Raw genomic sequence first — 14,440 nt, 5'->3', positions numbered from 1 at the left:
TTTTTAAGGAGGGATTCCTCCCCCCCAGGGAGCATCCAGCCCCCTGCCCCAGAGATATGAGACACCCGCTCTGCCTTTTCCGCCGGCCCCCCGGTCGTTCGGTGGGGGTCTCCTGAGCCCCCCAGCCCCATCCGGGGCTGTCACCCACCTCTAGCCAGACGTACTGGGCAGCCGAGGGAATGGAGGGGATTTCGAACTCCACCGATCCGCCGCGGGACACCAGCTCGCTGGTGTAGATGTTGTCCTTGGGGGTGAGCTCAGCCTTGACCCGGACCCTCACGCCATCCGCTGGGCTCCCGTCCGGGTACGTGACTTCCACCTGGGGGGGCGTAGAAAAGGAGAGGTGGGGGGAGACGGATCCAGCAACTACGGCGAGTGGGGAAGGATGCCTCCAGCCCCAAAGTGGGAAAAAAAATTAAATTACCGCAAAACAGAAAACTAAGAACATGCAGGTTGTTTAGCTAAGCAGCTGATCGGAGAGGAGGCGTGGGGTTTTAGGAATACAGTGGGACCTTGGTTCTCAAAGGCCTTGGTTCCCAAATGCCAAAAACCCAAAATTAATGTTCCGGTTTTTGAACAATTTTCAGAAGCCGGACGTCCGACACAGCTGTTGTTTCTGGGGCGCCTGCGCCAATCATAAGCCGCACCTTGGTTTCCGAACATTTCAGAAGTCAAAGAGACTTCTGGAACGGATTAAGTTTGGCGCCTTATTTTGCGTTTTGGAGGCTTTTTTTGATCATTTGTTTTTGTGACTGTGTGGAACCCGGTTCAGCTACTGACTGACTGTGTGGCTGCAGAAATGGATAAAAGCCCCCCCCATCCAAATGATGACTGTAATCAGTGCATGTCAGAAAAAATAATAATTTTTATTTTTATTACCTACAATACTGCCTTATTTATTTTATAGTACAGCACATTGATGACTGCTTTCATTTTATGCATCAATGGCCTCGCTAGATAGTAAAATTCATGACACACGGCTGTTTTAGGGGTTGTTTTTACAAGTATAGAATCCGTTTTGCACGACTTTCTATGGGAAAGTGCGCCTTGGTTTGGGAACGCCCTGGTTTTGGAATGGCCAGTTTGAGAACCAAGGTACTACTGCAGGCAGAGGCAAACTCGGCCCTCCAGATGTTCTGGGACTCCAATTCCCATCATCCCTGACCACTGGTCCTGTTAGCTAGGGATAATGGGATTTGTAGTCCCAAAACATTTGGAGGGCCGTGTTTGCTTATGCCTGGTATATCGTATTGTTGTTTTATTGCCCTGGCCAACAGCTGATGCAAATAAAGATTCATCCATTCATTCTTGATGTCCTAAGGTAAAGGGACCCCTGACCATTAGGTCCAGTCATGGCCGACTCTGGGGTTGCGGCGCTCATCTCGCTTTACTGGCCGAGGGAGCCGGTGTACAGCTTCCGGGTCATGTGGCCAGCAGGACTAAGCCGCTTCAGGCGAACCAGAGCAGCGCTCGGAAACGCCGTTTACCTTCCCGCCGGAGTGGTACCTATTTATCTACTTGCACTTTGAGGTGCTTTTGAACTGCTAGGTTGGCAGGAGCAGGGACCGAGCAACGGGAGCTCACCCTGTCATTGCGGGGATTCGAACCGCCGGTCTCCTGATCGGCAAGTCCTAGGCTCTGTGTTTTAACCCACAGCGCTCACCTTCGCCCTGTATGGCAGGCCCGGCTTGAAGTGTTTCAGGGTCCCCCTGCTGTACTTGATGTCAACCAGCTGCTTCTGGACAGGGGTGGAGTCGTCGAAGGTGACCTGGCGGCTGCCGTCGGCCCCCGTGACCGTTGCCCAGATGCTCACGGTGCCGCGAAAGTGCTCAGGGACGTCGGCCGGCATCATGTCACTCACGCACACGTCGAAATCCGCAGAGCCGTCGATCTGAGGGAGGGAGGGAGCGCGGGGTCAGGGTTGCCCGCACTGGCCAGCAGCAGCGCCTCTCCGGGGTCCGCAGGGGCCATTCCCTAGCCCTCGCCCCAGGGAGGCTGCCAGAAGTCAAAGTGGGCGCCGTCGTGAGATCCCAGAAGGGAATTTGGGGTATTTGCCTGGCGCTAATGGGAAACCCAGCCAGATGGGCAGGGTATAAGTATATTATTATTATTATTATTATTATTATTATTATTATTATTATTACTGCAGAAGGCTAGATTTCCTTTTGCCTTAGTTGTGACACATTTGAAAATTCCCTTTGTGTGCAGGAATTGAAAGTGCCGACGCCGAGAGCTCTGGATCGCAGCAGGAGAACGAAGAGAAGAAAATGAAAAATGCACTGGAACCTCTGGTTACATACGCTTCAGGTTACATACACTTCAGGTTACAGACTCCGCTAACCCAGAAATAGTGCTTCAGGTTAAGAACTTTGCTTCAAGATGAGAACAGAAATCGTGCTCCGGCAGCAGAAGACCCCCATTAGCTAAAGTGGTGCTTCAGGTTAAGAACAGTTTCAGGTTAAGAACGGACCTCCGGAACGAATTAAGTACTTAACCTGAGGTACCACTGTATTCCGCACAGATTTATAATTATAATACTTGTAAAAAAAATGGCCGGAATAGGTTCTAGCCGCGTTCCTCAAGCCGCTGTCCATCACCCCCTTTCCCGCTCACCTCCAAGGTTTTGAGGACCGGGTGGCCGGACTCATGCTTGTAGTAGCCGACTCCGTTGACCGTCATGTTGACGGCCAGCCTGCCGGCGACCGGCTTCCCAAAAGTGTACCTGGGGAAAAAGAAGCGGCTTCAGAGAGGGGGCCCCAATCCGGCCCTCGCCTCCGGACCCTCTGCCCCCCGTGGCCGGCCAAGGTCCTTGCATATACATCGTTCCCCCGACCCCATCCTTACCTGGCGTGGACGGTCGCTTTCTCGCATGCGCCGAGGTCCCGAATGTAGCGTGGCGGGTCAATGCGCACCTCAAATTTGGGTAAAACTGGTGGGGGAGAGGAGGGTGGGGGGAGATGTTGACCGCTGCCAACGGGGGGCGTCCCGAAAGCCCCTCTGCAAAGGGGGTCAGGCCCAAGGTGGGGTCTCCCAGGCCGGCCTCTTGAGACCCCCCCAATGAGATCGAAGCAGCCTTTTCCCTCCTTCAACTCTGTTCATCCGTGGGGATTGAGTTATGGGTTGGATTTCCCATTTCTAAAAACGGGAAAAGTGGTATTATACCGACCAACACAGAGCGGCTTGCCAAATTATTGGAGTATTACAATGGGAGAAGTCGGAAGGATCTCAAAAGAGAAGATAGACGAGGAATGGAAGCTGTTTAAAGGATATTTGCAAAATCATACTGAGAAACCAGAACTTCTATTAGAATAAACGAGTTCTGCTACAAATACTGAAATATCAAATAATATGGATGACGATGGGTTAGATTTTCTTTGTTTTATTTAATTGCATGATCTGCCATGATCCACTGACTGGATGGGGGACTGTTTCCATTTGGCATTCTTGCAGTTAATGTTGTGCCGTGTCTTTAATTTCCCTTACAGTATATTAGTTTCACCTGTGGCTGAAATTATATTATGAAAGTATATTATGTTCTTTACAATTGGTTACCAGCACCGGTGACCACAGTATCACATGAACACTGATCCAGAGTATATTTTCTACAGCGTTCGTATCTGCTTACATGTAAGTTTGGGTGTGTATTTTAGTTGTACATATTGTATTATGCATTTTATTTTATACAGACGTGGCTTTCATCGTGTGTATATTGTAATTTCAGCTTGTTAAGCAACGAAACTGCCATCCTTCTCGTATTAATTATCACAAGCCTGGCTGATGAAGAATCGATCAAGATTGGCTGATGAAGATTGGTTATCCGGAAACTGTTCCGGTGATATTTGGTGGCAGACAAAAGAAACTTTGCACGATTAAAATAATAATAAAAAAAGCCGATCGATGCTTCGAAAGATTGGAGAATTAGTAAAAACGATATATATAAAATAAGGAAAGAAGGCTCTGCCCCCCCCCAGTGATTCCACCAGCCGCTGCGCCAAAATCTCACCATACTTCTGGACTTCGAAGGTCTTGTTGTACACCTGGCCTTGTAATGTGGCAAAAATGACCCACTCTCCGAAGACAGGCTGGTCAGACAGAGGGAAGCTGACGTTGAGGACGCCTGCGGCCGGGGTGAGAAGCCGAGAATAAAATATAAGTTATTAACTGATGCTAAAGATAGAGGAGGCTTCTCCTTGCCCAGATTTGAAATTATATGATGAAGCCTCTTGTATTTGCTGGATCCGGGAATGGATAAAAATTTTAAAAATACAGATTTATTAGATTTGGAAAGTCATGATAGAGTTGGTTGGCGTGCTTGCTGCGGTAGAGAAAAGGGGATGGTCGGCAAAGTTTGGCCGAAAAGGCGCTGGGTCGCTTCCGGCAAAAGAGGGGGAGAAAAGAGATTTGGCCCCTATTTCTTTCTGTTTTCTCTTTTTCGGGGAGACAGGTAGCCCATTGCCGCTCCCTCCAGACTCACCGCAACAAACTGGCTTTAGGTTGTTCCATTCGATCATCCGAGACCCACGAGGATCCTGGGGAGAGACAATTTCATTCAATTTCATTTTAGTCTTTAAGATATTATTATTATTATTATTATTATTATTATTATTATTATTATTATTAATAATAATAATAATACAGTATTTGGCACTTTTGCTTTTGCTCTTTATTTTGCCTTATTGTTTTTGAGGCTTTTTCGATTCATTTGTTTTTGTGACTGTGTGGAACCCAGTCCAGCGACTGATGGATTGATTGCGGAAGTGGATAAAAGCCGCCCATACAAAGAATGACCGTCATGTGTGCAGGTAAGGGGGAAAATTAATTTTTATCTTTATCATCTACAATACCGTCTTGTTTATTTTATAGTACAGTGCATTGATTCTTGCTTTCATTTTACAGATCAATGGTCTCGTTAGAGAGTAAAATTCATGTTAAATGGCTGTTTTAGGGGTTGTTTTTAAAAGTCTGTGACGGATTAATCCGTTTTGCATTGCTTTCTATGGGAAAGCGCGCCTTGGCTTTGGAACACTTTGGTTTTGGAACAGACTTCTGGAACGGATTCAGTTTGAGAACCAAGCAGGTACTCACCACAATGTAGGCCTCAACCTGGAAGGGGGAAAAGAGAGGCGAGTTACTCGCTTGGAATCCTGCACAAAACTTAACCCAAAGAAGCTTTTATTTAGTTCTTGGGTCAGCTAGTAATGCCTACACGGACTGGCAGCAGCTTCCCAGGTGTTCGGACGGAGAGCCATTAAAAACAAAGTAAGATGCTAGTCCCCATTGCTTTTTAAAAGGGGGCTGAATTAAATGGGGCCTTCTGCATGCCCAGCAGGTGTCCTACCACTGAGCCATTAAGAACAATGTAAGATTATAGTCCTCATGGTTTTCAACAAAAAGAGGGATGAATTAAATAGGAATTTAGGACACCGCTTAGTCCCCTTGAACAGTCTAGCTCAGGGCAGCCTACACTGACCGACAGCAGCACCTCTGCAGGATTTCCAACCGGGAAATACCCCCCCAAGCCAAAACCTTCTGCATGCCCAGCAGCTGCTCCAGCCGCCGAGCTACGGCCCTTTTGCCCTGGGAGCGTAGGAAGAGCCTCTCCTCCGTCGTGAATTTGCCCAGTCCTTTTTTAAAGCCATAAAATTTGGCGGTGGCCTCAAGTGGCAGGGAGTTCCGCAGGCCTCCAGCCTGGCCAGCTCCTTCTCCTTCGAAGACCCCAGAGGAAACAAACCCAGGATAAATATATATTATTACAGCCCCTTCCTCACCTTCTCATCGACGGGCCGCAAGTCCGGGTTGACGGTGAACAGGTTGATCAGCACTAGAAACAGAGAAGGAGAGGGGGAAACGAGAAACCAGAGAAAATTTAATTAAGAATGGGGAAAAAATCTACAAGCTACACTGTAAACAGCTAAAAACTTAGCCAGGGTTTTAGGGACACTTGCAACGTATTAAAAATTAGGGTGAAAAAGAAAAAAGGATGGTTTTAAGCAAAACAGAAAAATGATAAGATGTAGCAGATAAAAGGCTGATCATAATGAAAACCATGGAGGGAAGGCTAAGGCTTCAGGGCATCCTAAATGTGGGCGGTTCACGTTTGAATTTAATTGTATAACGTAAAACTGAATTTTAAAAGAAATAGAGAGAGAGGGAGAGAAGGAAAGGAGCATTGCAGAATTGTGGAATTGGAGAGCTGGCATCCTCCCTTTTGCATGTGACCTTACCTGTCCAGGTAACAAAGGACGAGTCACACAGCACACCTCCCTCTTTTTGACTTCCTTCTTCGTTTGACCAGCTTTTAGCTAGGACTGCTCCCCCAGCAGAGTCACTGGGATTATCCCCCCATATGGGGCAGATCCACATGTACATCTTTGTAACTAAGTCTGCCTTCAGGGATCCAACTGTGAACTGATGTGAGTCAACTTCCTTTATTGACTTTGAATAAGATTGTGGCTTCTTTGTTCTTTTAAGAAGTTTTTAATGTGTGGCATTCTAATGTATTTTTAATCTTTGTTGGAAGCTGCCCAGAGTGGCTGGGGAAGCCCAGCCAGATGGGCAGGGTGCAAATAATAAATTATTATTGTTATTAGGGATTGAAGGGAACTTACCAGGAATGTACAATTCAATCTGAAGACAGACCAAACTGTATAATAGTGAGAGGCTTACACGAGCCTGCGACCAGCTATCTGCCGTGCATGTAAAAGGGGAATGTAACTCTGCTATGTAAAGGAACTTGCTAGCACAAGTTAGGAAGGATATCAATAAACAATATATCCTCTCCTGCCACCCGGAACATTCCCACATTAAAGAATAAATGCCCACCTTTCTGCTTTGGCTTGTAGACGGGTTTGTCGGTCTGGATGAAGACGGAGGCGCCTTTGCTGTCGATGGTGACCGTGGTGTGGTTGTGGAAAATGTAGCCCTCTTCTGCCAAGTGCCGGTTGCCCCATACTTTGAGGTGAGCCTGGCCCCGTAGCCCCGGGGGCACCTGGTCGGGAAGGCAAAAGGGAGTTATAGCGCTGCGCCTGGCGCCGACGAAGCTTAGAATTGTGGATCTAAGATTCGGTTGGCATGCCTATTTATGGCGAGACAAGGGAAGGGTTCATAAAGGTTTTTCTAACCACATTTTCAGAGGGCCACTGCTGGAAGTGTGGGAAAGGAATAAAAAACTGCTGGAGCAGAAAACGCCCTGGTGGTTATCACCAATAGACATTTTAACAATTAAAAAATTAAATATAGAGGGGGAAAGATGGACATATGAAGATTTACTAACCAAAACAGAATCCGGGTGGAGGATTAGAACTTATGAAGAAATAAAAAGCAAGCTGACTGGCTGGATTCAATACCATCAAATTAATTCAATGTGGAGAGAAGATAATAAGATCGGAATAAATGACAAGAAATCTAGATTTCAGATTGAAATAATAGAATAATAGAAAGTAAAACAAAATTATTATCAAAAATGTACAACCAGTTACTTGAGTGGGACACCAAGGACGAGGAAGTAAAGGATGTAATGGTGAAGTGGGCGGTAGACCTAGGGTACAACATAGAGTTTGACAAATGGAAGGCATTGTGGTGTAAAGATATGAATTTTTCAGCATGCACGACACTAAAGGAAAACATGTATAAGATGATGTACAGATGGTACATAACGCCGGTAAAACTACATAAAATGTATAGAACGGGCGATAAACTGTGTTGGAAATGTAAGAGCAAGGAGGGCGAATTCATTCATATGTGGTGGACGTGCGAGATTCTCAAAAAATTTTGGGAATCCATCTATAATGAATTAAAAAAAATTCTTAAATACACGTTTGTTAAAAAACCCGAAGCCTTCCTGCTGGGGATAATTGGTAAGGATATCAAAGAAGAAGATAGAACCTTTTTTCAATATGCAACGGTGGCCGCCAGAACCCTCATAGCACAGTACTGGAAAACACCAAAAATCCCAACACTAAAGGAGTGGCAACTTAAATTATCCGATTATTTGGAGCTGGCTAAATTGACACAGAAAATAAGAAATCAAAGAAGTGCAAAATTTAACAATGAATGGGATAAATTTAGGATATATATGGAAATAGAGACAAGGGGAAAATTAAAATGTTGATCAGAAACACATATGTACTTATAGAAATCACAGTAGGCATGAGATAACGCTCACTACGTAAAAAGTTTTATTAAGGAATAGACACAGCAGATAGATAAACAAGATAATAATTTCCGAAATCGAGATAAAGGGAAGTCGATCAATGTCATCAAAGTTGTATGTATTTCATGTTTTGTTTGTTTGTTTTTTTTCTCTTTTTCTGTTTTTTTCTTTTTCATTTTGTCTTTTGTATGTTTGTGAAATATATTTATGTCAAAATTTAATAAAAAATTTAAAAAAAAAAAAAAAAAAAAGAATTGTGGATCTCAGCTGGAGCGCCCAGGACAGAGAGAAGGCCAGGAGTTTATAAAATCAGATGTGCTTTCTCCCTCCCAGGTGTAACGCCGGAAAAAAAGTAAGTGCATGGTTAGCCTGCGGAACCTGCTGCCACTGGAATCCGCCATGCCGACCGACCTGAATGGCTTTAAAACAGGAGCAAAGAAGGCGGGGTTATAAGAGCTCTTTCTGCCCACCAATTTGCATCAGGGTGGATTTGATCGAAATCAAATCAATTTAAATCACTAGTCAGTAAGACTTCATTTAAATCATTTTTTTTACAGAAAGACTCATTCTTGCTGGTATAATCTTAATATTGACAGCCGGATGAAGGCTTCGTTTTTGGAATAATAAGTAGTTTTTGCAGTTATATCAAAAATTACAGATTTGGTTCTACTCTTAGAAACACATAGACAGATAATTGTGAAATTATGGTGAGGTTTCCTGAGTTAACTGTTTATTTTTGGATAACTTTTCTGCTGTACTTTATTGGAAGGAGAAAAACAATCATTTCCTTAGTAACTATTTAACTGAAAAAACCAACATTATAGCATATGTATCCATGTTTGTTAACTGTTGCAGTTAAACAATTTAAAAAAAACCTGAGTTTTAGCACTCATAAGAAACTTAAAACAAATCATTTCCTGATGAACAGCCTTTGGGCTACAATGTAACTTAGAAAATCTTTAGAAAGGCTTTTCCTCCGAAAGCATTTTATTTTTAAAAATCCAATTTAAATTTTTTTTTTAATCCGATTTACATTTTTTAAAAACCCTTTTTTTTCTCTTTTTTAAAAAAAATAGTTTATTTTTAAATCCACCCTGGTATATACTCACCTTGAGCTTGATGGTTCCTTTGCCTACACAAACGCCGGAAAGAAAAAGAGAGGGAAAAATGTAAGATTCAGAAAGCCGAAGAATATCGTGCAAACACGCCAGATTTAACTACGATATTCAAGACACACAGACACACCAAACTCAAGCCCCTTCTCTGGCAAAATAAGGGCTCTGAGGCTGCCACGCAGCCGTGCCCGGGCGCCCTTTGCACGTACGTAAATGGGGGCCTACCCAAAACCGTTCCGTGCCCTCGCGCCACCGTCTCCCCTTTGACCGTCAGCTGGATTTGAACCGTCGTCTCCTTGGCCGGGTTGAAGATGACCACGCTGATGGTTTCCACTACCCCTGCCCGGAAGACCGAGGGCACGGCCACCAAGTAGCCCCTGGGAAAAAGAGGGAGAGAGGAAGGAGGTGAGAGGGGGCAGCTCTGCGGCAGAACAGCTGCTTGGCAGGCAGAAGGCCCCGGGTTCCATCCCCGCTGCCATCCACATATAATAATAATTATTGGGATGCAGGTGGCACTGTGGGTTAAACCACAGAGCCTAGGACTTGCCGATCAGAAGGTCGGCGGTTCGAATCCCCGCGACGGAATGAGCTCCCGTTGCTTGGTCCCTGCTCCTGCCAACCTAGCAGTTTGAAAGCACGTCAAAGTGCAAGTAGATAAACAGGTACCGCTCCAGCAGGAAGGTAAACGGCGTTTCCATGTGCTGCTCTGGTTCGCCAGAAGCGGCTCAGTCATGCTGGCCACACGACCTGGAAGCTGTATGCCGGCTCCCTCGGCCAGTAAAGCAAGATGAGCGCCGCAACCCCAGAGTTGGCCATGACTGGACCTAACGGTCAGGGGTCCCTTTACCTTTACCTTGCCCATCTGGCTGGGTTTCCCCAGCCACTCTGGGCGGCTTCCAACAGAATATTAAAATACAATATTAAACATTAAAAGCTTCCCTAAACAGGGTTGCCTTCAGATGTCTTCTAAAAGTCAGATAGTTGTTTATTTCCTTGACATCTGACGGGAGGGCGTTCCACAGGGCGGGCGCCACCACTGAGAAGGCCCTCTGCCTAGTTCCCTGTAATCTCACCTCTTGCGATGAGGGAACCGCCAGAAGGTCCTCGGGAGATGGACCCTGGTGTCCGGGGTGGAGACGCTGTTTAGGGCTTTCACTAGAAAATCACCAGCACAGACTGAGGTTCCTTGCCTCCCCTTCTCTGCGGTGCTTTCCCCAAGCAATCGGAGACTGCACCTGCCAGCTAGCCCACCTCTCCTGCGCCCTTTTCTTGCCTCTCTTGGTCCTGGGAGACCAGTAGGGAAGGGAGATTCTTGCCGCAGGAGGGGGAAGAAACCCATCTCTGCCTCTTGGCCTCCTTCCTCTCCTGCTTCCGCTCCTGCCTCCGATTCTGAACTCTCTCTGCCACCGATTCTCCCCGCTCACAAAGCCCTGTTCCCTCTTCCCAGCCCCTCCAGGTAGGAACAACTTAAAAAAGCGGAATGGCATGTAGACCCATGTGGTCCCGCCTTAACCCTTATTGCATTTGTGTCATCAGTGGGGCAGAATGCATGGGAACAGAAGAAAGCCCGCCAGCCCAGGGAAGACCCCCCAAAGTTAACTATTCCCCCTTTGCCAGAGCGCTCGTCTTTCCTCCTCCCGCCTCGCTGCCTTCCCCTTTTGTGCTGCGTCTTTTAGTCCAAACCCACCGCTAAGGCGCCGGCGGCACATTGTATGGCACACACATGCGATTCAAATTCTCCGGACTCCGTCGTGATTCTCCTCCGCAGCTTCTCTCCCCGCTGCTCAGCCCATCCCATCCCCAATGGGCCTTCTTCGTGCAAGACAGCTCTTCGCGTCACATGCTTTTGGAAACATAATTCAGCTTCGCCGGCTGGGTCTCTTTCGCCGGAGGTTAACAGGCGCCCCGGGAGAAACGAAGGCTGCCTTTTCCCCTCCTCCCCTCCAAATTCCAAACATTGCACACTCCGTCCCCCTCAGCGGGATCAATCGCCATGGAGATCATTGCAAGAGATCTCCTGGGCGACAGGCAGCGCTTAGGACCGGCCCAGATCAAGAAACCAGCAATGAGAAGCTCAAATCTGCAAAACCTCGACCGCCTTTTCTGGACCGGTCTAGCAAGAGGGCAAAAAACGAGTAAATATTTGCAGCGTAAGGGTCTTCCGCCCGACGCGAGACTCGAACCCACAACCCTAAGAGCCTCACTCTCGACCGGCTGATCTATCCCTGGCTGGTTTTGTCCAGCTTATGGGAGATTTCCAGTTTTGTCACTTTAGGACTTGCTCCCTGGGTGGCCGGTTTATTACAGAGTATGAATGAACTTTATTATGGTCACAGACCAGGATTAAGAAAAGCATATAGATAAAATAGCAGTTGGGATTTTTGACCGATAATTGTTAGGGCAAATGAGGACAAGGAAACAGGCATAAAACATCCGAATAAAATACAAGATTAAACACAGATAATGGATGGATAAGAAACTAATAATTAAAACAGATAAGAGCTAAAAACCAACAAAGACACGCAGTTAAAACAACTGTAAGACCATAGGAACTAAAAGACTCGCAGATAAAACAACTATAAGAGGCTGAAGAGTAGAAGCCTCTTAAATAGAGGACACCCACAATGTTAAAAACTGCTGTGCAAATATGGTTAAACAGACAAATAAAACAACATACAACACTAAATTTAGAAACAATGTCCAACAATAAACTGTCCCAGGAAGTTGACTCAGAATCACCCATGGAACCGTGTTTGGGGCTTTTCATGCCGGACTATTTTGAGTATTACGGAGTATTTGTCTTGCTTTGCTTGTGCGACGTTCATGCAGAGGTTAGACTATCATGGAATTTTAGAGTTGGAAAGGGGATCCCCCAGCGGCTATTCGGTCCAAACCCCTGCAGTGCAGGGATCTCAGCTAAAGCATAGCGGACAGAGACCGTCCGACCTCCGCTTAAAAATCTTCAAGGAAGGAGAGCCATTAACGCCAAGGTATTCTGCCGTGGACAGACCCCACCTGGAATCCTGTGTCCAGTTCTGGGCACCACAATTTAAGATGGGTGTTGAGAAGCTGGAAGGTGGGAAGAAAGGGAGACCGAGATGGTCTAGGGTCTGGAAGCCTGATGAGGAACGGTCGAAGGAGTTGGGGATGTTTAGCCTGGGAAAGAGGAGAGGCTGCGAGGAGATGGGAGAGCCACCTTCTGATATCTTACGTGGAAGAGCGAGCTTGTTTCCTCCTGCTCGGGAGGGCAGGACTCGAACCCACGGCTCCCAGCGACAAGCAAGGCGATTCCGACTCAACACCAGGAAAATCTTTCTGGCGGTCAAGAGATGTGGGATGGGAGCTGGCGGACGCCCAAGCAGAGGTTGGAAGGCCATCAGTCATGGACGCTTCAGCTGAGATTCCTGCCTCTGCAGCGGGTTGGGCTGGATGACACCTGGGGGTCCCTTTCCAAATCTACGATTCGGGGACACCGGAGCGTAATAGCCATGGGCAGCCTTGTCCGCCGTGAATTGGCCTTTTTAAAGCCACGCGTCAGAACTAGCCCTGAGGATTAAGCCTTCCTCTCCTCTGAGATAGACTGGCTCTGTCTATGGAGGCTCCACTTAGGAATCCTAAGGGGAGCCTGGCCCGCTGGATGAGGCCAAAGGGAGCTCCTTCAGCCCTGCTGTAAAGGTTGCCTCAGAGGGAAGCCCGGCAGCGGGGACCCGAGTGCGAAAACAGCAGCTCAGAAACTCCCTGCTGGGGAGGCCCAGAAGCCGGCCGTCAGATTGGGGGCGAGAGGAGAGCTGTTCTGTCCTAATGGACCAGTTCGGAAATGGGGGGGGGGGTCCCTGACCTTTCCCACACCCCCTTAGGGCAAAGGAAGGGTGTTGGGGAGGTAAAGCAGGAGTCAAAATTATACGCCACCCCCAAAAACGGTGCAATGTTGTGCATTTAAGTTAGGGGCTCTGTGGGGCTGGCCAGGGTGCAGTTTGGCGGGGGGGGGAAACACATTTCCTGGACCCCCATCCTTTGCGTGGGTCGGATGCGGCCAAATTCCACCCAGCATCTGAGGCAGGAAGGTGTTCCTCTCGGCTCACAACCACAATCAGTTGGGTTTGGGAGACGAGGAAGAGGGCTCTCTGTACATGCTCAGGAACAAAGCCTGGGCTCGTTCCTCTCTACAGCCTCCCAGAGGCAAGGAAGAAGGCTCTCTGCACATGCCCCAGAACTCCCCCCCTCTGTTCTTCCCCCTGAAGAATTCGCAGAGCAGAGGAAGAGGTCTCTCTGCACGCGCTCAGGAACCCTGGGCTTTCTGCACATGCTCTGGAACACTCCCCTTGGCTCTTCCCCCTCTGCCTGCTCCAGGGTTCCCGGAGGCGAGCAAGAGGTCACTCTGCACATGCTCAAGAGCCCCTGGGCTCTCTGCAAACGCTCGGGAGTGCTCTCCTTGCTTCTTGCAGCGAGGGCTTCCCGGAGGCGAGCGAGAGGTCACTCTGCACGCGCTCAGGAACCCCTGGGCTTTCTGCACATGCTCTGGAACACCCCCCTTGGCTCTTCCCCCTCTGCCTGCTCCTGGGTTCCCGGAGGCGAGCGAGAGGTCACTCTGCACGCGCTCAGGAACCCCTGTGCGCTCTGCGCGCGCTCCGGAGCCCGGGGCCGGGGCGCCTGGGGGACCCCCTCGGTCTCTCGGTCGCCGCTTCCCTCACCTCCGGTCCGGGCTCGGGGTGCAGATCCCGCAGAGGCTGCACAGCGGCAGCAGCAGCGTCCAGGGCGCGCGTCCAGGGCGGCGGGCCGGAGGAGGCATGGCCGGGCGCCCTTTGTTCCCTCGGGAGGCCGCCGACGCCCGAGCCGGCCAGCAGCGCCTCTGCCCCGGCCCTGCGCCTCCGCCGCTGCCCGGCCGCCTCCAGCCCCGCCTCGGCCCGGGGCGGCCCGCCGATGCCTCCGCCTCCGCGCTCCGCCTCCCACGCGCGCTCCCTTTGTTCCGGGGAGGCGCGCGACAGACCCCCGGGGGTCTTCTTCTTCTTCCCCTCCTCTCCCACGAGATTCTTTCTTTCTTTCTTTCTTTCTTTCTTTCTTTCTTTCTTTCTTTCTTTTCCTTCCTTCCTTCCTTCCTTCCTTCCTTCCTTCCTTCCTTCCTTCCTTCCGCGCGCAAAAGTGCCGCGCGTAAAAATCGTGATTCTCCGAAGCT

General features: G+C 48.5%; 1 protein-coding gene across 1 annotated transcript in view; it reads right to left on the bottom strand.

Moving 5' to 3' along the window:
• The window catches only part of CPAMD8 (C3 and PZP like alpha-2-macroglobulin domain containing 8), a 47,680-nt gene extending 33,516 nt beyond the window's left edge, over positions 1 to 14,164 (bottom strand). The window contains exons 1-12 of the mRNA XM_079960412.1: positions 13,959 to 14,164; positions 9,493 to 9,644; positions 9,262 to 9,284; positions 6,823 to 6,988; positions 5,769 to 5,821; positions 5,086 to 5,103; positions 4,475 to 4,529; positions 4,004 to 4,117; positions 2,845 to 2,929; positions 2,614 to 2,722; positions 1,664 to 1,891; positions 149 to 319 (exon numbers count right to left, since the gene is read on the bottom strand). Of these exons, the coding sequence (XP_079816538.1) occupies positions 149 to 319; positions 1,664 to 1,891; positions 2,614 to 2,722; positions 2,845 to 2,929; positions 4,004 to 4,117; positions 4,475 to 4,529; positions 5,086 to 5,103; positions 5,769 to 5,821; positions 6,823 to 6,988; positions 9,262 to 9,284; positions 9,493 to 9,644; positions 13,959 to 14,056 (1,272 nt within the window). The 5' untranslated portion in view covers positions 14,057 to 14,164. The remainder of the gene's footprint in view (positions 1 to 148; positions 320 to 1,663; positions 1,892 to 2,613; positions 2,723 to 2,844; positions 2,930 to 4,003; positions 4,118 to 4,474; positions 4,530 to 5,085; positions 5,104 to 5,768; positions 5,822 to 6,822; positions 6,989 to 9,261; positions 9,285 to 9,492; positions 9,645 to 13,958) is intronic.
• Positions 14,165 to 14,440: the final 276 nt, after the last annotated feature.

Source organism: Podarcis cretensis (genome assembly GCF_951804945.1).
Source record: "Podarcis cretensis genome assembly, chromosome: 18".
Taxonomy (NCBI): Eukaryota; Metazoa; Chordata; class Lepidosauria; order Squamata; family Lacertidae; genus Podarcis; species Podarcis cretensis.
The sequence above is the reverse complement of the archived record's forward strand: the minus strand, read 5'-3'. Positions and strand labels throughout refer to the sequence as shown.